Source organism: Drosophila bipectinata, chromosome 2L (genome assembly GCF_030179905.1).
Source record: "Drosophila bipectinata strain 14024-0381.07 chromosome 2L, DbipHiC1v2, whole genome shotgun sequence".
Lineage (NCBI taxonomy): Eukaryota > Metazoa > Arthropoda > Insecta > Diptera > Drosophilidae > Drosophila > Drosophila bipectinata.
Genome location: NC_091736.1, coordinates 14,350,695 through 14,373,882, shown reverse-complemented (window position 1 = coordinate 14,373,882; position 23,188 = coordinate 14,350,695). Strand labels below are relative to the sequence as shown.

The 23,188-nt window shown below is 43.0% G+C and overlaps 4 protein-coding genes across 6 annotated transcripts; 2 read left to right on the top strand and 2 right to left on the bottom strand.

Annotated features, from left to right (window-relative positions):
• Nucleotides 1–319: 319 nt before the first annotated feature.
• LOC108125596 (eEF1A lysine and N-terminal methyltransferase homolog) lies at nt 320–3,223 on the top strand. Its single transcript, XM_017241856.3, has 8 exons — nt 320–501; nt 599–721; nt 1,017–1,253; nt 1,311–1,518; nt 1,574–2,192; nt 2,249–2,441; nt 2,504–2,643; nt 2,703–3,223. The coding sequence occupies exons 1-8, from the start codon at nt 410–412 to the stop codon at nt 3,110–3,112; spliced, it is 2,022 nt and encodes a 673-aa protein (XP_017097345.2). The 5' UTR covers nt 320–409; the 3' UTR covers nt 3,113–3,223.
• Nucleotides 3,224–3,518: 295 nt separating this feature from the next.
• Nucleotides 3,519–19,167, bottom strand: LOC108125595 (SUN domain-containing ossification factor). 3 transcript variants are annotated; one of them, XM_017241854.3, is made up of 7 exons: nt 18,879–19,166; nt 18,573–18,800; nt 18,255–18,371; nt 7,857–8,044; nt 5,886–7,795; nt 4,459–5,149; nt 3,519–4,398 (listed from the first exon to the last, which is right to left on the bottom strand). In XM_017241854.3, exons 1-7 carry the CDS (start codon nt 18,929–18,931, stop codon nt 3,647–3,649), a joined length of 3,939 nt encoding a protein of 1,312 aa, XP_017097343.2. In that variant the 5' UTR covers nt 18,932–19,166; the 3' UTR covers nt 3,519–3,646. The 3 variants fall into 3 exon arrangements, with proteins under 3 accessions (XP_017097343.2, XP_017097342.2, XP_017097344.2); XM_017241853.3 differs by having other exon boundaries at nt 18,255–18,800; nt 18,879–19,167; XM_017241855.3 differs by lacking the exons at nt 18,255–18,371; nt 18,573–18,800; nt 18,879–19,166 and adding an exon at nt 8,133–8,417.
• Nucleotides 19,168–19,282: 115 nt separating this feature from the next.
• Nucleotides 19,283–21,871, top strand: IKKepsilon (I-kappaB kinase epsilon). The gene is made up of 6 exons (XM_017241872.3): nt 19,283–19,460; nt 19,526–20,552; nt 20,613–20,892; nt 20,953–21,028; nt 21,082–21,206; nt 21,263–21,871. The coding sequence occupies exons 1-6, from the start codon at nt 19,377–19,379 to the stop codon at nt 21,831–21,833; spliced, it is 2,163 nt and encodes a 720-aa protein (XP_017097361.2). The 5' UTR covers nt 19,283–19,376; the 3' UTR covers nt 21,834–21,871.
• Nucleotides 21,872–21,943: 72 nt separating this feature from the next.
• kune (kune-kune) lies at nt 21,944–23,047 on the bottom strand. Its single transcript, XM_017241873.3, has one exon. It carries the CDS (start codon nt 22,946–22,948, stop codon nt 22,151–22,153), a length of 798 nt encoding a protein of 265 aa, XP_017097362.1. The 5' UTR covers nt 22,949–23,047; the 3' UTR covers nt 21,944–22,150.
• Nucleotides 23,048–23,188: the final 141 nt, after the last annotated feature.

The following is a 23,188-nucleotide window of genomic DNA, read 5'->3' as shown; positions in this document are numbered from 1 at the left end:
ATCTAGTCAGTGTTGGGAAACTTTTAAATTTAAACTTTAATTATTTTTATTGTAAGTTTAATAAATATTTAAATGAGTTAAATGGAATATAAAAAATTAAGCATACAAAGTTATAGTACAAACAAAATATATTTGTAAGAAAATGAAAATGTATTTGTAATCCATATTTTTAATTAAGAAGTAATAAAAGTGTATAATTTATAAACTCTTAAAGATTGTTGTAAAGACAGTAATTAAAATCTAAATTAATTTAAAATTAAATATCCAATTTAAATTTTCATTTATTTCTTGACTTCTTTCCAATGCTGGTCACACTAGAATTCAGAACTCAATTGGAATGGCATTGGTCTGAACACATTTTGCCGCTTTGTTGTTTATTATTTGCACCTTGTTTATTGTTATAAAAACAATGAATTTACTTCCCAAAACCCGCGAAGAATTCGCTCAGACAGACTACTGGAACGAATTCTTCAAGAAACGTGGCGAAAAGGCCTTTGAATGGTGAGTATTCAACAAAATGATGTTCAGACACCTTAAGACATTATGGAGCAACATGTGTTTTTATATAAAAACTATTAAATGTCCTAACTAATTTTAGGTATGGCGAATATTTGGAGCTTTGTGATCAGATACACAAATACATAAAGCCGGCTGACAAAATTCTAATGCTAGGATGTGGTAACTCAAAACTGAGCATGGACATGTACGACTCCGGGTTTAGGTACGTTCGCGAAAAAGTTCTCAATTAGTTTGTATCCTGAAATGGGGTGAGGTGTCTTGGGAGTCATTAAAACTTAAGAGGGGGAAGCTTTGTCTGGACACTTGAGAAATAGCCGCTCAAGCGCACGGCTACTCGCGAAAAAATACTAACTTCGCGTATACAAAACTACAATGTTTAGAAAAGAAAAGCTCTTGCTTAAATTTTAAAATTTTATCCAAAAAAAAAGATTTAATTATAAAATTTAATGATTTATTAATTAATTAGTCATATATAATTTTTAAAAATTTTATTTTAGAGACATAACCAACATTGATATATCACCTGTTGCTGTCAAAAAAATGTTGGAACTTAATGCCAAATCCCGACCAGACATGAAGTTCCTTCAAATGGATGCCACTGCCATGACCTTCACGGATGAGAGTTTCTCAGTGGCTTTGGACAAAGGTACCCTGGATGCTCTGTTTGCGGACGACGCCAAGGAGACAAGACTGGTTGTGGAGAACTATTTTAAAGGAATACTCAGGACCATGAGGTGTTTAACTATTTTTTCCATTTATTTTATAAATTTTTAATGTTTTATTTGTTTTAGGAATGGAGGTCGCTATGTGTGCATCTCCCTGCTGCAGGAGCACATCCTCAGCTTCCTGCTAGACTATCTACCTCGTAATAATTGCATGTTAAGGATCGTCCACTGCCTCGGAGTGGAGCAGGCCAACAAAGAGAAGAACTCTGATGATGCCTTGACCTTACCTGTGTTTGTGGTCATAGCCACAAAGTTCAAGAGTCTTCCCATGCCTGTAAGGCTTAGTTTAGGAGCATTATCCCACCAGATCTCACGCATAACTCTTTCAGATTCTCGAGTTCGGATTAGGCAATGACAAGATGCAGCGATTCACTGCCTCATCGGATCTCATGAATGCCGTGTCGTCTGTTCAAAAGGCTGCTTTGGTGTGCAATGGATTGGCCAAGTCGAGCATTGCTGGCCACAACGAGGTGACCATGGATCTGCATCGCCCATCCGAGACCGATCCCCGCTATACCATACATATTCTGGACCAGCCCCCGGCCCGATGTCTGGGAAAGTATGCAGCGTTCATTGTGCCGCAGGGAAGAGAGATCGAGTGGCTCTTTGGCACGCCAGAGGGTCGCAAGAAGTTGCAGGAGTCTGCCAATTTCCAGCGCTTGGCTGTGGTCACCCTGCACAGAGATCAGGTTTACAGCACCTTGGACGAGGTGAAGCTGGAGCTAGCTGACAGCATAAAGAACCTGTCGCCTTCGGGTCTCACCGATCAGATACCATACCTGTCCCTGGGCTCCGATGTGGGCAAGCGGGAGACACTGATTTGTGGTTTCTCGAAAATATCTGGTGATTTTCGAATCGAGGAGGTGGAGGCCAACGGGAAAACCCTGCGGCGACTCATATTCCTCAGCAATCAGTTTGTAGTGCAATCAGAGGCTTTGGTTAAAACAAGTAAGGTTTAAAATTTAAATAATTTCTTAATTATTTTAATAAACTTTCAATTTCAGTCAAAATTAAAGGCAAGAAGGAGCGCAAGAAGATCGACTTTGGTTACTTGGCTTGCCAGCATCACTTGTACATGTCGGTGGGCGTTCAGCTGGCCACCACTTTGCAGAATCCGCGAAAGGATGTGGAGAAGGATGTGCTTGTTGTTGGCCTAGGAGGCGGTGGCCTGTGCAGTTTTCTTCATGCTGCTCTACCGTATGTTAAATATAGTTTTTATTAGTTTCCTCTATTTTTTAATTATATTTTATGGATTATAGTCATGCTAGAATCACGGCTGTGGAAATAGATCCTATTATGTTGGAGGTGGCTGAACAATATTTCGAACTTAAGCAGGACAAACGCTTCCATGTGGTCATCGATGATGGTCTGGCCTTTGTGGAGCGATGTAGAAATGAAGGTCAGTTGTAGGAGAGGTATTTGAATGAAATGCCTAATAATATATTTCCCCCCCTTCAGATATCCACTTTGATGCCGTTTTGTTCGATGTGGACAGCAAAGATCTCAGCCTGGGCATGAGTTGTCCGCCCCAGAGCTTCCTGGCCATTGATATTCTGCAGCACATCAAGGAGATCATCGGACCCAAGGGCCTCTTCATGCTTAACCTGGTCTGCCGCGATGAGAGCCTCCGTGGCTCTGCCATGGAAGGCTTGCGGAAAGTATTTCCGGCCGTGTGCAGCTACAAATTGGACGAGGACATCAACGAGGTTGTGTATTGCGCCAACGATGAAAAGTACAAAACCGTGGAGCAGTGGAGGAAACAGTTTGGCACCGCCGGTCGCGGCTTGAACAGTGCCGTCAAGGAGCAGAAGCTCGCCCTGGACGATGCCCTCGAGGTGGCCGACTTTCTCGGCGAGTTGAAAATATAATCTTTATATTTGAAGATCTGTTAGCAAAAATACGATTTAAGTTTTTTAAATAAATGTTAATTGTATTTAATTTTATATATTTATATAAATAAAGTCTATACTATTAACTAATTGCATGTAGAGTTGCTACGGATAACAAACTAAATGGTGGCGAAGAATAATCGTTGGATAGGGCTTGGGTTTACGATATAGCAAGAATAACGAGGCTTGGAATATAGTTAGATTTAAATAATAACTAACCTAAGCTGGCCGGCCGTATACACTAACGAAGCAAGCGCACACTAAAATATATATAAAATAAGTACTCTACTTAAATTTGTTTTTCGCTTAACAGTCATTTGCATTTTACTGCAACTCAAAAAAAGGAACTCTCACTTTCTGCCTCGACTTCGACCTCAAATAACAATTGATTTGTACAAACAATTTATGAATCTTATGACCCAAATAGATACAAATAATTACAATATGCGTCGGTATAAAACTGCAACTGCCATCAACTCGAAACACTGGGTGATATCTAATCCAACTTTCCAACTAAAAGTCAAAGGCCTTGCGGAACAGATTATTGAAGGCGCGCTGTTTCTTTTTCGTTGTGGATGATGTAGTGCTTCCTCCACTGCCACTACCACTTCCGCTGCTGCTGCTGGCCAGGCCATTACCATTCGGTGTAATGCGTCCCTCGCCCGACGATAGAATCGCCTCGCCAAGGATCCGGAACGAGTTCTGGGTGGCTTCGTTGGGGGACTTGAGCGGGAAGTTCACCTCCGACAGCGAGGAGCTGTCCAGGCTGGCGTTGGGCAGACTCTTGCTGGCCAGCTTGTCCTTCTGGATCTGATGCTGTTTCTCGCTCCGTTTTAAGCGATACCACTCCCAGGAGGTGGGCTCGTGCACCGAATGGCTGTTCTTGATGCCATTGAACCCGTAGCCCTTGTTCTTGCTCCGGCTGAAGGGCGACTTGAAGAAGGCCGGCGACGACAGCCGACGCGACTTGGACTTGGACTTCTCACCGCCCGTCTTTCCATCAACCGTGTCTAGTATCTGATAGCCCGAAGGTCCCTCGGGCATGAACTCGTTGTAGGCCAGGTCGCTGTTGGGTATGAAGTTGGCAAGGTCGTCATCGTCCAGCATAAGGCTCTCGTCGAAGTCGCTCTGCGTGGCCGGATCCTCCGACGTCTGATCCTGCGTGAAAGTGGCTGGAGCGGACTCCTGCCTCTTCAGACCCATTTGCGGCTGGGACTTCTTCTTGGCCACCTTTCCAGGAATTTGTTTGAGGCTCTTGAGAGTGTCTGGAAGTAGTTTTAGCTTTAGAGGAGTACTTGGAAAGAGGACATCTCAACCACACTCACCCACATCGAAGAACTTGTCTGTCTGCTCGCCGCAAGACGCCTCTGTGGTGTCCAGACTGTTGTGCCAGGAGTGCTTGGCTCCCTTCCGCTTGTGCACGGAGCTTCGCACGTTCGGGCCCCCATTCGTGGTGGCTCCCATCATGTTGGTGGCTATGTTGTTGTTGCTGCCGTAGCACACAGATATCTTCCGTTGCCTGGTTGTGGAATCCTGTTCCTGCGAGTTGTTGTCACCGCACTCCTTGAGGATCATCATGGCCTCCTCGCTGGGACGCCGCTGCTTAGGCGTCGAGGGATTCACCATCTGCTCGTAGGACTTGCGGCGATCCAGCTTCGGCTTGGCCGGGGCCACCGGTGGCTGATTCTTCTTCAGCTGCTGCTGCTGGCGGCGTAGCTTTCGGTAGTAGACGGTGCCCAGGACGAACATCAGGAAGATGCAGGTGCCCACAATGATGATGACCATGATGCAGGCCTGCACCTGGTAAGTCAGGGCCCTCACCTCGCCGGCCAGCTCGGCGCTCTGTTGCTGGTAGATCTGCTCCTGCTCCACATACCGCCGGCTCTGGTCCTCCAGCTGGCGCACTGTCAGCGTTTGCTGGGTCAGCGTCTGCTGGAGTTCCTCCACCTGCTTTTTGTAGCGCCGCGAGAGCTCCTCCAGGTACTGACCCGACAGCGACATGTTTCGTTCCAGTGCCTGTGGAAGACAGAATAACGAAACCCAGAGACCAAGTTAGTGAATATAGCGGGTGGTACACGGTAAGAAATAGTAACTAACATAATGTTAATATTAAAAATTATATAGATAATATTTAAAATTTATTTTTTAGTAAATAAGCTTACTTTATTCCTTGAAATTTAAACCTTATTGCCAAGCTCTTGCCTTTAATTTTTTAAGAAAAGTTTATTATTTTTCTAAATGTATTCCTAAATGGTTTTAGTTTTAGGGGGTAGTCCTATATGTACACACATATATAATTGTGTATCGATGACGTCGGTTGGCAAGGTAGCTAACTGGATGCCAGAATTGTTACAAGGATGAAGCCGCCCTTGGGTGGAGTCCAAAACGGGAAGTGACTGCCATTCGTAATGGGTAGCCAGCACGCAAGTGGACTATAAACAAGTCACTAGGAGATGGAGCCACTAACCGAATGGGGAGTACTCTTGCCTTGGAACTATAGTAGCCTATAGGAGTCTTCTAATTGGAATATATATTCCATACTACCCTCTAACCCTAATTCTATGCCTTCTCCTTGATGAAGAAATACGGTATGGAACTGATTATGGCCATAATTATACGACTCCTGGCCAGGGTATTGCGAGGATTTCTCCTCCTGCCCTCCAGAGTCCCCCCCAGGTGGGTGGTTGCCTGGCTATTTGTTTGTTTATTTGATGACGCACATGAATGATTGAAGAACTGGCAGCCGACTCACCTTGATACGGTTGGAGAGCCTGATGAAGACACTCTCCGACTGGGCGCCGTTCGTCAGTTTCTGCTGGAGATTCACCCCGGTACCAGCAGCTGGTGGCGATCCACCGGATGACGCTCCAAGATTCCCATTACCAGTCACCACAGCAGCTGCCGCGGCAGCAGCACCACCACCGGCGGTTATCGAGGCCACCGTGGTGGTCAGCGGATTGTCAAGGTTCTCCCAGTTGGCTGGAGTGCCCTCCTCCAGGGGAGTGTCTCCGTTGGCTGGCTCTTCGCTGGAGGTTTGAGCAGCAGGAGGGGCGTTGGTGGAGGTCTCCACGTCGCTGGGCTCCAGAGTGCTGACCACATTGGGCTCTGAGGGTATGGGCAGTGGTTCCTTCACCCCCACCTCCTCGGCATGGGGCGGTACGTTGAATATATTGACGTCGCTTGGGGTGGAGTTGGTGGTGGAGGCGGTTTCGCCCGAAGTCGTCGAGTGGTGCTGCACTGACGGCACTTCCTGACTGGTCTCGGGCATGAGCACCTCCAGACTGGGTTGTGTGGCTGGCTCCTTCGCCGGGACGTCCTTGGCGGGGCAATCCTCCCGCACACCCTTGGCCGTGGCGTTGTCCGGATCCTGTTGTGGTTCACTCACATGATGGCGCACCGGCGGCATCTCCGTCACATTATTCTCCGCCTCCAGGAGCTTGCACATGGCCCCGATGTGCTCCGCTGGCAGGAGGCTGAGGTAGTAGCTCTGCTGCTTGCTCATTCTGCTGGTCTGGGATGCCATGGAGTCATGGGACGCCACAAGACTGATGCCGAAGTCCTCTTGGCAGACGCGACTGTGGACCAGATCGGACTTTAAACGACTGAGGCTGAGGAGCACCTGCAGATGCTGGAACTGGCACGAGATGAGGCTGTTGATCTTCTCCACCAGGGTGCTGTTGCAGTTGGAGCAGGTGTAGGCCCCAAAGATGGGTGTTCGGCAGAGCAGCGACTCGGCCGACCACTTGAGGGCTTTTGTGGGCTTGGCCAGGACCTCGGCGGCCTTCTTCACCATTTGGATGACGGCATCGGAGGCGCTCTGGAAGATGTTGCCTCCACTGCCCACAACCTGGTCCTGCATGCCAAAGTCATCGTAGAAATCGTCCAACTCATCGCTGGGCCGGATTTCCGTCTCGAAGGCCTCGTACTCGGAGGTTCCAAAGACGCGGAACAGCGACAGCGGACAAAAGTGCTCCGAGGCGTAGTGCGATGTGATGTCCAGGCGCACAAACTTTCCAAAGAGGTGGGGATGCAGTTCAAAGGTCTGGATGTTGCGCTTGTCCTCGGCCTCGAAGCGACCCACGTTGCTCCACTCCCGCGTGGGATATCGCTTGGAAACCGCCACCGAGAAGTTCTTGGGCGACGAACTGAAGAGCTCGAAGTTGGCCACGTCCACCTTTTGGGCCTGAATGGCCTCGCACAGCTCCACCACCAGCCAGATGCGATCGCCGCACGTGCTCAGCATGTACTCATCCTTGGACTGGGTCAGCACGGAGCTGGTGTGACTGGATTCGGCGTTGTGGGCAATGATCTTGGCCCCGCAATCGGGCGAGGCATAGTTCTTGGAGCGCAACTTCAATGTGGGCAGTTTGCTCTTGGCCGATCCGGTATTGTTCTTCCGCTGGGCCGACTTGTTCACCACCTGCTGCTCCAGCTCCATGGCCTGCTCCCGGCTGGCCTCCGCCTCGATCTGTTTCTGCGCCCACTCAGAGAACACGGGCATGGGCACTTCCTCGTTGCCATTCGTCAGATTGACCGTGGACTCTGTGGCGTTTGGTGAAGCCTGCTCCTCGCTGGTTCCACTGCCCTCGATGGTGGGCATAGTGTCGATGGCTTCTAGTTCGATGCCTCCTCCAGGATCGTTGATCTTCGGTACTTGTTCATCTGATAAAGGAGAGAAATCTGAATGATATGAGACTCTTAATAAGGTGATGTCTCTACTCACCCTTCTGAGGCACTTCCTTGACAGCTTCCTCCTGCGGCAGTGGTTGCTGCTGGGTCTCCTCCTCGCTCCTGTTGCCGGCTGGCACCTGAGCATCGTCCAATATAACCGATTCCAGACGGTTCTTTAGATGATCCAGCGGCAGCTCTGTCACTGTGACAGTCGGCAGCTCCGTAATAATTTCTGGAAAACTAAAAACAAAACAAAAAATAAATTAATAAGCCATACTTTAAATATATATTTAAATATTAAGTAATTTGTAAGGACTAAGCTTAGTACCTCATAAAGACCGTTGATATGGCTATGATTTGGGAGAACCATATAATCCAGAAGAATATTAGAAACATGGTCAGGTTGGTCTTCAGCTTTTTCAACTCACAACAAATGAACTTCACAACGAATTGTAGCAGCATTTTTTTTTTTATCTTAGGGGGGGTCTCTAATTTCGGGTGATAATTTATTCAATTATTGGTAAATCAAACAACAACAGCTGTGACCATGCTTATAGACTTCATATACAACTGATTCTCGTCGGCTTATATCCGCAATGACGAAAATACGATTATCTGGCGAGCCACGTTGGAATCTTTTCCAGCTGATATCTAGAGCAAGCCATACTACCATATACTACCAACCTGACTGCAAAGTAAGTAAATATGGAAACAAATACTCCAATACAATGAGAATGTTTATTTTTATTGTTTTTAATTTTTTTGGGAGCGTGAAACAGCTGGGGGGAGTAAAATAACGTCACTGAGAGAACTTGAAAATCAACCATTTTTTATTGTTTTAAATATTATTTTATTAAATCCTCATTTTTAAATCACTTTCCCCCCTTTATTATTATAAATAGCCAACTAATTACTCAACTTTGTCATTTTTGGCGCTGCAGTTTGCAAAATATTTGCATTCTTTTGCTTAAAAATGGTCAGAAAAGTGTCAGAAAAAGTGTCAGAGACAAGCCAAATGCCAAAGCCATCAAACTAATTAAGCCAAAATGGCATGCGACTCTATATTATTTTTATAAATATTATTAATTATATATCCCGCCATTCAAGGAACTGTGTCAAGTGTGAAAGGTGCGTGGCTTGTGACTCGAGGGGGCGTTGACAGTTTAAAAATATCTTAAGGATTGTGGATGCTGATAAAATTATGTCAAGTTGAGAGCAGAATAAGTGCATATGTTTTTCAGATTTGCCAGAAAATATATCAAGTATATACATATAGTTTTTGTCAGCCATTCGCTCAATTAATTGCGTTTTTCACGGAGCCCCACGAGAGTGCATTCTTTTAAATGCGTACTCTTGGGGGTATATATAGGGGCGTATATAGGAGCATATATATCCATTTAATGTCCATATATATTATGTCATGGCTGCAGCTCTATTGTAGCCTTTGAGCTTCCTGCTTCTTTATTTCCAAGACAATGCAAGAATCAGATGATCGGGATAGGCCTGTCTCATTTTTTTTTGGGTTTTCCCATTTCCGTCATAAGATTAAAATAATTGTTTAAAATTTTAACAAAAATTAAAAATAATATTTGCAGAGTCTGTGCTTATTTAGGACAGTCTGTCTCAGAAGTCACAACAGGGCGTATACTTAATTTTTCTTAGAGAGAACTCCGAAGTACACCCTGTTGAATCTTAAGTACTTTATTAGTTAAAGTTTAACCAATATTTCAACTATATGTACATTTTCCACGAACCCTAAAAACCGGAAACCTCAGATGACACTTGGTCCAAAAAAGAGTCAAGTTTGGAGTGGTCTTGGCCCATCACAGATCTCTCGAAACGTCACGAAACCAAAGTGAGAAAAATGCTCTTGAGGACCGAACCGACATGCAACAATTAGCGCACATTTCTATGCATTTTTTTTTTATTACATAATAAACCTTAGCACTACCCAGTTACCTTTTTTTTGAGGCGATTTGTTTAAAGACCTGAAGCTAATTGACCAAAATTTGCAACTCCAGTTAGTTCCTGGCTCCCTTTAGTTCCTCTTTCTCTCAAAACTAGAGTGGAAAGTGTAACAAATGGTAAAACACTAATGTATTCTATAGAAATAATTACTAAACCCCCAACTGCTGGAAATATCTTGTCAACAACGCCTACAACTCCTTGCTCTCCACCTGGCTCCTAGACTGGCTTACATCTTGTGTCTATATCTATATGAATATGAATATATATATATATATATTTATGAGTTGACTGCCAACAGCATCGAATGAACAACGTAAAGTATTCAAAACTGTCTGCCTTGTAAGGCCTTTTTTGGGTTAACCTGCCCGTTCCGGCAGTTGAATAATTTTCGCCTTTTTTTTTTGGATTTTTTTTCTTAAAGACTTGAGGAGTTGCCTACAAGTTTGTCAGGAATTTCTGGCTTTTCTTTTAGTCTGCATTTTGAATAAATTAATACTTAAAATGCAACATGTTCCAGTAACGATGTGAAAATTGTGGCAGTTTGTGGAAAGTGAAAATATTAGTATTTTTTTAGAGCAATACTAGCTTTCAAAGTGATTAACTAAATAGCTAGAAAATTAAGACAGACTTAAAAGAACCTATTATATTAATCTACTAACTTTGGTTAACCCAGAAAACCAAATTCTAGCATAATTATAATTTATAGAACTGGACCAAAGCTTAGAATGTGTTTTAACTTCAAAAATATATTCCTAGCATTAGTTACTATTTTAGTTTCCATTATTATAGTGTTTGTTCCTCACAAATCATTCGATTTCTGTTTACTGTTCCATAATCGACAAATTTGCACAACAAATCTAGTCCACTTATCCGATCGATGAACAAACTAATTAATAAACACTTGGTGGCAATTTCAACTTAATGGCCATCCGGTTGGGAAGATCAAATACAGAGCGAGAATCAATATTTCCACTTGGCAAACACAGAAGGTGTTGTGGCGGAAATAATTGCCAATAATAGGCTTTCAAGAGGATCTATTGCAAGGTCACAGTTAAGATTAAAATTATCCTTTCCAAGGACTACCATATCTTATAACAGATTAAAGGCCTACAATTTCGAATTTAAAAATCAAGTGTTTTTTTTGGTGATTAGTGCACTGCAGGCACAACTTCACAAACACACACACACGCGAGGGCACTCTTAAGGACTCTAAGGATATTCCACAATCGCGATCTCTCACATCCAGCAGGTGGCGGGGAGGTGGCACCACCGGCGAGGTAGCGAAGCGCACGATCGCACCACTGGAAATCAAAATGAGAACTGAACGTATTACAGAGTCGGCACTAGGTAATTGTGGTCCAAGTGTGCAGATATACCTTACAGATCCCCACCAGACGAGAGCCAACGGAGAGAAAAGTTGACTCGATTCGAGCTGAGTCGGTGTCGGTCTCGAGTCGGGCGATCGGAGATCGTAGATCGTAGACCGGAGAGCATTACCTCAGCACTCGAGACACAACATCATCGATGGGTGCACTTGCTTGCATTTTGCCGGCAAACTTGTCACAGAGCCACATAGCTCTGCTCTACCTTTAATAAAATCAAACAAATGACCAGAAAGCAGATCTCAAGTGCCATTGGAGCATTTTCGGAGCTCGAGATGGCCATAGATTCCTCTCCAGAGCTTTCCAATTCGAAAGTATTTTGTTAATAATTTTTATTGAGGTTTTATTTAAAGGAAATAGCTTGAATTTTATTATAAAGAGTGTTGGAATAGGGTATTTACCACATCACGTATACGCCCTGTAGGCCCTAGGAAATCCATACTTATATATGTACATCCTTAATATATTTATTTTTAAAATAACCATCAAGTTAAATAATAAAATCTGACTTTAAGCCCAATACCGATTTATTGAAAAATCATTTAAATTTTTATTTCCAGTTTCCCAGAAGGCTTTTCCACCCACCAGGCTCTCTCACTAGCTTTTTTTTTTTAATAAAAAATCCAACTTGTATAGTTTTGTGGTCTGGGGGCTGGGGGAATGAATGAATTGCTGGCCCGGTGTTCCTGGCCCGGGGGCACAGCTGCAGTTGGGTGGCAAAAGGTGTCGGAAACGGCTTTAGCCCCCACAATGGAACCCGTACTCACTCCTCCTTCTGCTTCCATCAGGATGTCTGGGAGTCTGGGGGTTTGGCTTCAGTCTGGGCCTTGCCTTGTGACAGGTTTATGTCTAAATCTGTTGGCCAGCCAGGACCATTAGCATGCAGCGTGGGCCAGTCCTCTAAATAGGAAATATTCCAAATGCAAACATAACTATAAGCATTTGAATATAAAATTTGGTTTTATTGTTTATCCGTGTCGGGGGATATAGTTTGGTTTATGGACCAGCCGCGATAAAGATCGATGCTTGGAGCCAGGAGTGTGGAGTCTGGAGAGCTGGAGATCCGAGGTACCATCCAGCCATCCAACCAATAAATATAAGCGTAATTGCAAGTGCAACGGAAAGTGAAATTGTTGATCGTAAATCTGCAACGTGGGCAGACATCGGCTTACTGGCAAATAAGGTCTAAAATAAAAATTAAATTTTACCAATTTGCCTTTTAGCCAGGCTAACAGAGAGGGGTTTAGAGGGGGGAGGAAGAGATGCCGCCAATTGTCTTTGATGCGTGTGTGTTTTAAGCAAATTGTTGCGACTCCTTTTTGTGCAACAAAAGGTTACAACGGGCCACAAGTGTCAATTGAATTGAACAATGTTGCCGATATTGCCGATGCAGTGTCTTAGCTGGAGTCTCTATCTCTGTGGCAGTGGCAGTTGCAGTTGCAAGATAAACACTTGTAATGCGAAAGTGTTTTCGAACCCAAACCGCTTACACAATTGTGATCCCCCCGGCAGCCAGACAGGCAGACACACACACGGAGCTGTTAAGTGCTTGGAGGTATTGGCAGAGCCTTCAGGTGGGAGAGTGGGTGACTGCATGAGTGGGTGGGTGGTTGGTTGGGAGAAGGCCGCGAAAGAAAGTTGCAACTCCAGCATTTTTTTTTTTCGAGCCTAGCTGGGTGGATTTCAGTTCAGAGTTGAAGTCACAACAAAGCTATTGATGTTTGCCGATAAATTTTTATTTTAATTTTTAAATTCTATACAAAAGCTTAATAGGTTTTCTTAATTTTCGAGGAAAAGTTTTTTCAAATATTACCTAAAAAATATTAAAAATTTATTACCAAACATATATCTTTCTGTTGAAAATTATATAATACTGCGTTACATGAACCCCTACCTCCATAAACCCTTTAAATAAAGTGTCCCACCCCCCCTGCTTGTTTAGTTTTCTCTGAAGAATTCCATATTAATTTGTTGAACAACAAAAAGCGTCTAATAACTCAAAGTCGCCACAACGGCAGCTGCTCCAAAGCTGCAAGCCCCCCCCCTACATCCCAGACACCTACGCGTCTTAAACATTTTTCACTCCGCACGATGCCAAAACGTCTACACGTCTATGTCTGGGCTGTGGGTCTTTCTCGCTCTTACCATATTTCCCTGCCATTTTCGCCAGATAATCAGTTACAAATAACCAACGCCAGAGCCAGAGAGCCAACAAGACTTGAGAGAAAAATGCCGGCCAACCTAGGAACCGGCTTTTCCTCCAACAACCTCAGTCTCTCAATCGGGGAGACTGACTTTTCATTTTGAGAGGCGCCTACGAGAGGAGGAATTCCAACAATTATATTTAAAAAAAACAAGTAACAGGTGAAGGCGTAGTGCGACATTGGCTTAATCAATGCAGTTTTTATGTTACGGACGGGATCAGTAATCGGCGATCGTCAGGCGATCAGCTAACCGCGATCTCCGATCAAAATTGATTGACGAAAGTCAATGGGCGCACGCTCACAATCAATTAAGTATTCGGACATTGAGACGAGCCGGGCAGGGGCTAGGCTAGTCCAGACTAGGTGAGGCTATCCTCGATAAGATCAAATTTTATGTTTCGTGGGAGATGGTGGATCCATCAGATGAGGATCGTTGAGCGATCATTGACAGCAGTGTTTTAGGGGGGAGTGCATAAATAATCCTGCGGAGGTGAGTTCCGAGACATTTGCATCAACAATCTGTGAATTTGATGGTTAAGAAAGGATGCACTGAGAAAAATGAGAGACTAAAAGTACAAAACATAAACTCTTAATATGAGCAATATAAGTTTCACAACCATTTTCTAAAATATAAATTTTTTAAAAATAATTTCAAGCTTCTATCTGCAAAGTGATGACTTTTCCGATCTTTCCAAAGGGAAGTTGTAGGGTAGCTATAGAATATAGTCGACCGATTATATTGAAATTGTGTATAACTTATTATTTCACCTAAAATAGTATTTAAAGCAAAGCCCAACCTACTATATTTTTAAACCGCAAAGCTATGGCTTTTTCGGTCGTTTGTTAATATGGTATCTATAGGATATAGTTGACCGATTTTATTGAAATTGTGGAGAATCAAATATTTGATCAAAATTAGTATCGAAAGCAGATCTCAACTGTATAAAATCTAGATTATGGCATTTAGGTTCGTTCAGTTGTAGGGTAGCTATGGAATATAGTCGCCCGATCTCAGTGAAATTGTCTAGAACCTATTATTTCACCAAAAATAGTATATAGAGCAAAACCAAACCTTCTTATCCAACTTTTAAAACCACAAAGTTATGGTTCTTCCGATCAATCCGTTATATGGTATAAAGACTTTATACCGATTAGCTATAGAATATAGTAGTGGGATTCTATTTAAGTTGTCTGGAATCTATTTTTTGATCAAAAACAGTGTCGGAACCAGATCCCAACCTTCTATCTTTAAAAACACATAAGTTATGGCATTCTCGATCAGCTTTCAGCTCTATGGTAGCTATAGTATATAGTTCTAAAAAGGAGGTCTAAAAAGAATATCTTTAAAGGTTGAGAGACGAGCAAGCGTTGAAACAGATTCGCGGACACGCGGACAGGCTTATGACGACTCAGGAGATGATCCTGATGAATAGTATATACATATGTACTTTATAAGCCCGAAATCAGGTGTATTTAAATAATATAATATGTGTTATACTATCTCTATAAATCTATATTTATATACTATAAATCGGTATAATATAGGCTTCTCTATAAAGTCTACAAACATTTCAAACTTTTAAAACCCCTTTCAATTTTTTTAAAATATTTTTCTTTCTCTGGATGGTTGACTTTATTGTCCACACTTGATAATGGTTTTTCTCCAAGTTTGATTACACTAAACAAGATCATGATGCATGATGATTTGAAAGCCCAGATTGTAAAGTCTCATTGGAGAGTCCTTTTTGCATTGAAAGTGAAAGTAATGCCCCCAACTAGCGAAAGATTCGCACAGCCGATCACCTGCCAGTTAGTTAGTTAGTAATAGTAGTAGTAGTGGTAGTGGAAGGCCAAGTCGATTTTGATTCTGTTGGCTGCGTGCTACCCGCCAGAGTAGCATGGACTGGGGATACATTTATTTATGCCATATGCCTTGTATTGGACAAGAGGAGCTGCTGCATTTGCCAGAAAAATGAAAGTACATTTTCCATACTGATAAAGCCATTTACGGGCCAGGCCAGACACAAACATGACATCAAATCGAAGCCAGGCTCTGATTCGATACCATTTAACACTCTTGCCGCCACCCTCGATAGAGCAGCGATATGGAAATGTGCTCAGCGAGGCCTTTAAAGGATCTGGTAATAAAAAATGGCCATAAATACCGAGTGGTTTTAATTGGAGAAGGGGTATGCTAGACTTGTGGGGATGTTAACAATGTATACCTCTTGATAAACCATATTTAAAGCTTTACAAGCATTGCCTTTATAATTAATCTTTAATATTTTATTTCAAATATATTTAAAATATTTCCATTTAATCCCTGATACCTCGTAAAACTCAACCTAATGACATTGGCGGGCACCTACAGTGCCTGGGAATCGTAAACCGTATCTTCGTCTCTCACCTGCCTCTATGGAACTGAATGAAATGACCGGCCACCAATAGATAGGCCCAGAGTGACTGACGGAGGAGGCATTTAGAAAGTACACTCACGCCAAGCGGGACGAGGTAAAATAAATTGAAAAACTGTAAAGCAAATTACCGGCAAAAGGCATTGTGACAAGACAGCGCGTGGGTGATGGCCAGACTTGGATACGGGTGGCGATGGCGATGGTTATGGCGGTGGCTATTGGGCGATCCTATCCATCCCCCTCGACAGAGACAGTTTCGGATATAATTCATATATAGTTTGGCCGCCGGTTACAAAATGCATGCATATGAGTTATTATTTGAAATATTTTTTAACAAAATATTCGTTTAAATAAGCCTCAGGGGAGTATAGGATTTTTAAGGAAAGAAATCGCAGGAGCTTACAACTTTTAATACATAAGCTTTAATATAACAAAATTAAATTAAAAATTTTTAGTAATTTTTAATCAAATTCTTTAAGAGTAAAGCATGGTGTAGTGATTAGTAGAGGTTTTTAAACTTATAGAGATTGTAATCTTCTCATGTAATTTTAATTTTGAATTTTAAATCTGGAGTTTTGAGAAGTTTTTAGAAACTAGTAAAAAATAAAGGTTATACATTTTTAGCTCCCATTTTGTTTCTAATTTGTTTATTTATATTTAAAAAGTATAAAATGAAAGGGTAAAATAAAATACAAATTATTTCTCATGAAAATATGCATTTGAAAAGTAGAGTGAAAAAATAGGTGGTGTTCTGGTCGTCACGATTCTGGGTCCTGTGGCTATATCAAAGTCGAACAAAGGGGTTAATTCTTATTCTTAAAGAAAGGCTTTATAAAAAAAACCTCCCAAACGAGAGAAAATTTTTTTTTTTATAAAATAGCGGCTGTCAAAAACTAAAATCGATTTTTTTTTACTATTTTCTTAACATTGCCTAATTATTTTAAAATAGTTAGAATAGAAAAAGCTTAGATTTTGGGGGTTTTTCTGATAATGAGGTATTTAAGGAATATTCATGACAATTTTTAAGAAATTCAAATGTTAAAAACTAGAGATATCGTATCAACTTTGTAAAAAAAAAGATCTTTCGAGAAAAAAACCGTTTAAAGTTTTAACAAAAAGCGTCATAACTTTGAAAAGAATTAAAATTTTTAAAACCTCTTTTATAGATAGATAATATATCTATATTATCCTAAAGATAGGATAGGAGATATTCTTGAACATCTAAACTAGAGAACTATAAAAAAAAACTACGATTAGATTTAAAAATTTTCTAAAATTTCTACACTAAATAACCACCTCAAAAAATACTTCTAGAAACATTCTTTAACTTATCCCAACTAAACTTAATTATTTCATCAAACAGCTGACTTCATTAAACACCTTTCAGTGTCAAGACCAAGTCATACCCAACCCCATGCAATTAAAAAAATCCAACCTGCTAACTGACTTAGATAAGATAAGTATCTAGTACGTGATAGGCGCCAACAATGCGCTATAAATAAAGCCGCAGTTACGTAGGAAATCATCAACGAGTGCAGTTAATCAAAATAAAATAGCTGGGAAACGACTCTATCAATGAAACGTAAACAAATACGGATGGGTTATACTATATGCTATATATAGTAAGTATTAATGTGCATAAGGCACGGGTGGGTTGCTGGGCGAAAGCAATTATCAGTAATTGTAAGTGCATTTTCAGTGGGGAAAAGATTCACGGTGTCGCGTGCAAAAAAGTAAACAAAACAGAGGGAAATGGTGGAAGGAGGAAAATGCCTGAGAAAATTTTACAGAAAATGCGCCGGTTTCGAATATCAGACAGTAGACAGTAGTCCATCGATAATCATAATGGATTGGACAGTGCTATTTATAGGAAATGAAGTGACCTTGCCAGCACATGGAATGAGTGAAAGACGACTATGATCTCGCCCAGATGTCGATGTGAACGAACTTGAGTCGTGCCTTCGGCCTCAAGACGTGACACCAACAAAACCGAGAGCCCAAAACCCCCAGATAAGGATTAAATATAGAACCCCTATACCACCATATACTGCCGATAAGAGTTGAATGCGTAAATTAAAGGTCATTTCATGATGGAATGTTTTTATCTTATTTTTTACTGAATGAATATTATTTTTTCTTAAGAGTTTATTATAGTTTTTATAATATATAACTTATATCCTAAAACTTAAACTATTTTAATACTAATATTAATACTAAGAATTATTTTCTGTGTACGGGTTCATGTTTTATTCAAATTCAAGTTCAATCGACTATGTCACGTCTATTGGGGAAATACTTTCGTATTGATAGCCACAATTACGCCAGCGGGAAACAGGCACATTCCCCAGCAAAACGCCCCATAGAGCTTATCAGTACAAACAACAACAACAACAAAAACAAAAAGCTAAAAGTCAAGTGCACTTAGCTAAATGAAATAGAATATAGAAACAATTTAAGAAAATCAATAAAAATCAACACTCACCTATCGTCAGCCTTTCGTTCTGGCGGCGGCGGCGGCGAGTCCTGCTTCTGTTGCTCTGTCGGTTCCTTTGGGCTCTCTAATGGCTGCGATTCACTAACACTATCCACTTTATCGACACTATTAGGATTATGATTATTCAATTGATTATTTGGCACTTGGGCGGTGGTGGAGGAGGAGGAGGAGGACGAGGCATCCGTGGCCTTGTCAAGCGGCGCCGCACTCTCATTGGAGGCTAAATCGAATTTACTAACAACATATTCACTATTACTATTTACACTGAGGGCCGAGGGCTCTTCCGCCTCCTCCACGGGCACTGACGTGTCCCCAGTTCTTGGCCAATTGCCATTTTCCGACTCCAAAGCTTTTGTGGGGGGTTCTCCGGCCTCGTCATCGGGCGGCGGTAGAGGTGGCGGCAAGGTCTCTGGCTTGGCTAGCTCCTGCTGCAGCTGCTCTGGCAGAAGAGTTCCAGGCGCCCTGGCATCCTCGCTACTGGCATCTGGTTCCGCCTTTTCTGCCGCCACATTGTCGTAGAGCCAGAAACAGCAGCTGCAAGATGCAGGCAAAGGAAAATGCATGTTACAAGAATCCACCCTCTGTTTTATTGATCTTTCGTGGTTGGCTTACCTCAGCAGCAGATTTATGTACATGAAGCGCACCAAATGCAGGCGGAGGTGCATCTTTTTAGCTACTTATACTCTATTTAACCAAAGCGTTGCAAATATTCGCGACTCGCGCTGCTTGTTTTTTCGGGTTGTTACGTACGCGGCGGTCATGGGTAGACGCGATTGTTACTATTTTGTATGTCCCGGCTACGAGAGACGCCACACACATATCCTACTTCATAATTTCCTAGTTAAAAATAATAATAAATTAAAAAGCGCTGCAAAAATGTCAACGCGCACGTAAAACAACAAAAAACTGGCGATGGGAGTCCAGCGATAGGTAGGTATCGAAATAGCAACTATCGGTGGAAGGAAGTCACAGTGCTTTCTTCCTGCATCTGTGCTTTTCGATAGTTTTGTCCGAAATTGCCATCTCTAATATATACCTGCATTGAAGGTGTTTTTGTTTCGATGCAGGCCTTTGATATTCACTCAAAATAAACAATATAGAGCGTAAACAATGTCTTTCCTGCGTGGTTCGGTCAGCTATGTGTGGTGCACCACCAGTGTGCTGGGCAAAGGAGCCACCGGATCCGTTTTCCAGGTGGTTTACACTTTTCCCCAAAGATTTCCCCACCTGACTCACTTCTATCTGCAATTTCACTTCAGGGGGTTAACAAGATAACCGGCGAATCGGTGGCCGTTAAGACCTTCAACCCATACAGTCACATGCGCCCGGCTGATGTCCAGATGCGAGAATTCGAGGCCTTGAAGAAGGTAAACCATGAGAACATAGTGAAACTCCTGGCCATTGAGGAGGACCAGGAAGGACGTGGCAAGGTGATTGTTATGGAGCTCTGCACTGGGGGAAGTCTCTTTAACATTCTCGACGACCCGGAGAACTCGTATGGTTTGCCAGAGCACGAGTTCTTGCTTGTTTTGGAGCACCTCTGTGCGGGAATGAAGCATTTGAGGGACAACAAACTGGTGCATCGGGATCTGAAGCCAGGAAATATCATGAAATTCATCTCAGAAGACGGGCAGACCATCTACAAGCTCACAGACTTCGGAGCTGCCCGTGAACTGGAGGATAATCAGCCATTTGCCTCGCTCTACGGAACCGAGGAGTATCTGCATCCTGATCTCTATGAGAGGGCGGTGCTGAGAAAGTCCATTCAGCGTTCATTTACAGCAAATGTGGATCTTTGGTCGATTGGCGTGACCCTGTACCATGTGGCCACCGGAAACCTGCCCTTCAGACCCTTTGGTGGCAGAAAGAATCGCGAAACCATGCATCAGATCACAACCAAGAAAGCTTCTGGAGTAATATCTGGAACGCAGTTATCGGAGAACGGACCTATTGAATGGTCCACAACTCTGCCGCCACATGCACATCTCTCGCAGGGACTAAAGACTCTGGTGACTCCCCTTTTGGCCGGCCTGCTGGAGGAGAATAGGGAGAAGACCTGGTCGTTTGATCGATTCTTCCAAGAAGTAACTCTCATTCTTCGCAAGCGAGTGATCCACGTCTTCTACATGAACCGGACGAGTTCTGTGGAGGTTTTTCTGGAGCCAGACGAGCAGATTGACAACTTCAGGGAGCGAATATTCCTGCAGACGGAGGTTCCACTGGAGAAGCAGATATTGCTTTTCAACAATGAGCATTTGGAGAAAAAGGTTACGCCCAGGACTATAGGTATGCCTGGATCTAATTATATGGTTTGAAATATTTATGAAAAATTGTCCTCTCTTCCAGCTAAAGCCTTCCCTGCTACCACCACGGAGCAGCCCATATTCCTTTACAGCAACGATGACAACAATGTGCAGCTGCCCCAGCAACTAGACCTGCCCAAGTTCCCCATTTTCCCTCCCAATGTTTCGGTGGAGAACGATGCCAGCCTCGCCAAAGCAGCCTGCAGTGTGGGTCACGAGTGCAAGAGGCGGGTGGATATCTTTACTTCCATGGACATCCTAATCAAAAAGGGCGTAGAGCAGTTCATAGAGATGCTTATTACAACAATTACTTTATTGTTAAAGTAAGTTGTAGTCATCTTTAAGGTCCTGTATCATTATAATCATAATTTTGTTGTCTTTAGAAAAACTGAGGGCTTTGATAATCTGCTTTCCACAGTAATAGATTATGCAGATGTGGTTCAGAGCATGGCCAGGGTGGTAGGTTATAACACCTTTTAATTAAGGACATGTGTAATACCTATCTATTTTAGACAAAGGGAGACCAAGAGCTCAAGGCCCTGCTGAATACCCTGGACAATGCCAAGGGCGATTTTGATGGCGCTGCCGATGTAATCTCTCAGTTGCACAAACATTTCGTTATTGACGATGAACTCAAGTATATGACCCTTTTAATAAATTTTATAACTTAATTAATAAATTTTACCATTTCAGCGACCAATGGACATCATCCATGCATGGGAAAAAGTGTCCCTGCCGGACACGGGCCAGTGCCCAAGCCAAGTATCTGGTAGAACGTCTACGTGACTCCTGGCAGCATTTGCTTCGTGATCGCGCCACCCGTACCCTCACCTACAACGACGAACAGTTCCATGCACTGGAGAAGATCAAAGTAGATCACAATGGCAAGCGCATCAAAGCATTGCTTTTGGATAATGTTAACCCTGCGGTGGCCCAAATAGCCGAGTGCCTGGCAGACTGGTACAAGTTGGCCCAGACTGTGTATCTGAAAACCCAGATCCTGGAGAAGGATGTACGCGACTGCGAGCGAAAGCTCAATGGCATACGCGATGAACTGTATCACATCAAGTCGGAACTCAAGCTCGATGTGGATACCAAGACCATAAATAACAACAACCAGCTGGCCAAGATAGAGGAGAGGAATCGGCTGCGAGTGATGCAGCAGCAGCAGCAGGAGGTTATGGCTGTTATGAGGACCAACAGCGAGTTGATCAGCTTGCTTGGCAAGCTGGGGATCGGAAATGGAGGCCTTGAAAGTAGTTAACCACCAGGAAGTGGTGTTTAGGTTACTCATATACTATGTTTTAGTTTAAATACATTCAAATGATATTATTTAAAAATCATTCCTATCTTTTATCTCAAAGATTTCTAATATTTGTGTATAAAATGTTTAATATATATTTTAAAAAACATGCTTTGGACTAAAAACACAAAGGACAATACAAAATATAGCTTATGGAGATTACGTGTAAGTTTAAAATACATATAAGGCATGTATGTGTGCACTTTCTGGACGGAATGTTAAATGCTAGTATTCGAATGTTTGCGGATATGGACGGTTATTTCGGTACTTCGTCAGATTTAAATATCTGTTTGGATTCCTCCGTGGGGAGGAGCGCTAGGAGCACGTCCTGGCTGCGGGCGTCTTGGCCGGCTTGGCTCGGGGGCAAAGTAGGACTGCGATGGCGATGGAGCGGATGGGGCTGGAGCGGCTGCTGCCGCCTGATGCTGGTAGTAGTCGTCGCCGTACTCGCTAATCTCCCTGTTGCTGATCTCATTGAGGCGCTTGTAGCGCTCTCGTCGGGCTTGCACCATGTACAGAATGCCTGCGGGCAGGAGCAGCACAGACCCAACTACTGCAAAGGCAAATGACCAGCCCATATCGTTGTTCTGCCATCCGGGCATCCAGTCACGGGAGTCACCCTTGGCCCCAAAGATGACGACAGCAATAAATCCGAATATGGAACCAAAGACCTGGCACGTTCCCACCGACAGGAGCAGGACGACATAACGGTCGTCGTCACGGGAAGTGCGCAGGAACATGAGCGTCAATGGCAGAGCGAGGAGGCACATCACGAAGCACAGCGTGGCGAACAGTTGGACGGCAATGTAAAAGCCAGGAAGCAGGAAATCGTGTATGATGTAGTACTCCTCCTCGAAGACCCACATGCAACCAGTGAATCGGTTGTCGTAGAACCTGTGGATGTCCTGGAAGTTCTTGAAGCACACCTCCCAGAGTCCCAAGTTCGTGAATCGTGGATCGTTTAAACGCCCATCCGTAACCAGCCAATAGGGCGTGGAGAAGGCTATGACGAAAAGGAGAAAGGAGAACGCGGACACGCCAAGGGCCACTTGTGTGGTGCGATTAGACGCCCCCATTTCGATTTAAAATTATACAATTAAATTAAAAAAAAGAAAATTGTTTACTAAACACTTCGCGTCATGGGAATGAAACACGCCCAAACCACAGAGTTGCCAGATGACTTAAGGTTAGGTATTTTTGGTAACTATTAGCAACGGTATCATTAATGTTGTTTAAATTTAAAATTGTTATTGAACAAAACTAAGAAAATCTTTGACTAATATAAAAAACGCTATTAGTCAACTATTAGTGAAGCT

What these genes read in the sequence shown, in the direction of transcription:
- kune (XM_017241873.3), bottom strand. Translation starts at nt 22,948, where the DNA reads ATGGGGGCGTCTAATCGCACCACACAAGTGGCCCTTGGCGTGTCCGCG.
- IKKepsilon (XM_017241872.3), top strand. Translation starts at nt 19,377, where the DNA reads ATGTCTTTCCTGCGTGGTTCGGTCAGCTATGTGTGGTGCACCACCAGT. An exon ending in CCACCGGATCCGTTTTCCAG is followed by an intron (nt 19,461 to 19,525) that starts GTGGTTTACACT and finishes ATTTCACTTCAG; the next exon opens with GGGGTTAACAAGATAACCGG. An exon ending in GGTTACGCCCAGGACTATAG is followed by an intron (nt 20,553 to 20,612) that starts GTATGCCTGGAT and finishes CCTCTCTTCCAG; the next exon opens with CTAAAGCCTTCCCTGCTACC.
- LOC108125595 (XM_017241853.3), bottom strand. Translation starts at nt 18,931, where the DNA reads ATGCACCTCCGCCTGCATTTGGTGCGCTTCATGTACATAAATCTGCTG. An exon ending in TACATAAATCTGCTGCTGAG is followed by an intron (nt 18,801 to 18,878) that starts GTAAGCCAACCA and finishes TGCATCTTGCAG; the next exon opens with CTGCTGTTTCTGGCTCTACG. An exon ending in GGCTCTCCAACCGTATCAAG is followed by an intron (nt 5,150 to 5,885) that starts GTGAGTCGGCTG and finishes TGTCTTCCACAG; the next exon opens with GCACTGGAACGAAACATGTC.
- LOC108125596 (XM_017241856.3), top strand. Translation starts at nt 410, where the DNA reads ATGAATTTACTTCCCAAAACCCGCGAAGAATTCGCTCAGACAGACTAC. An exon ending in ATGTACGACTCCGGGTTTAG is followed by an intron (nt 722 to 1,016) that starts GTACGTTCGCGA and finishes ATTTTATTTTAG; the next exon opens with AGACATAACCAACATTGATA. An exon ending in TCAAGAGTCTTCCCATGCCT is followed by an intron (nt 1,519 to 1,573) that starts GTAAGGCTTAGT and finishes TAACTCTTTCAG; the next exon opens with ATTCTCGAGTTCGGATTAGG.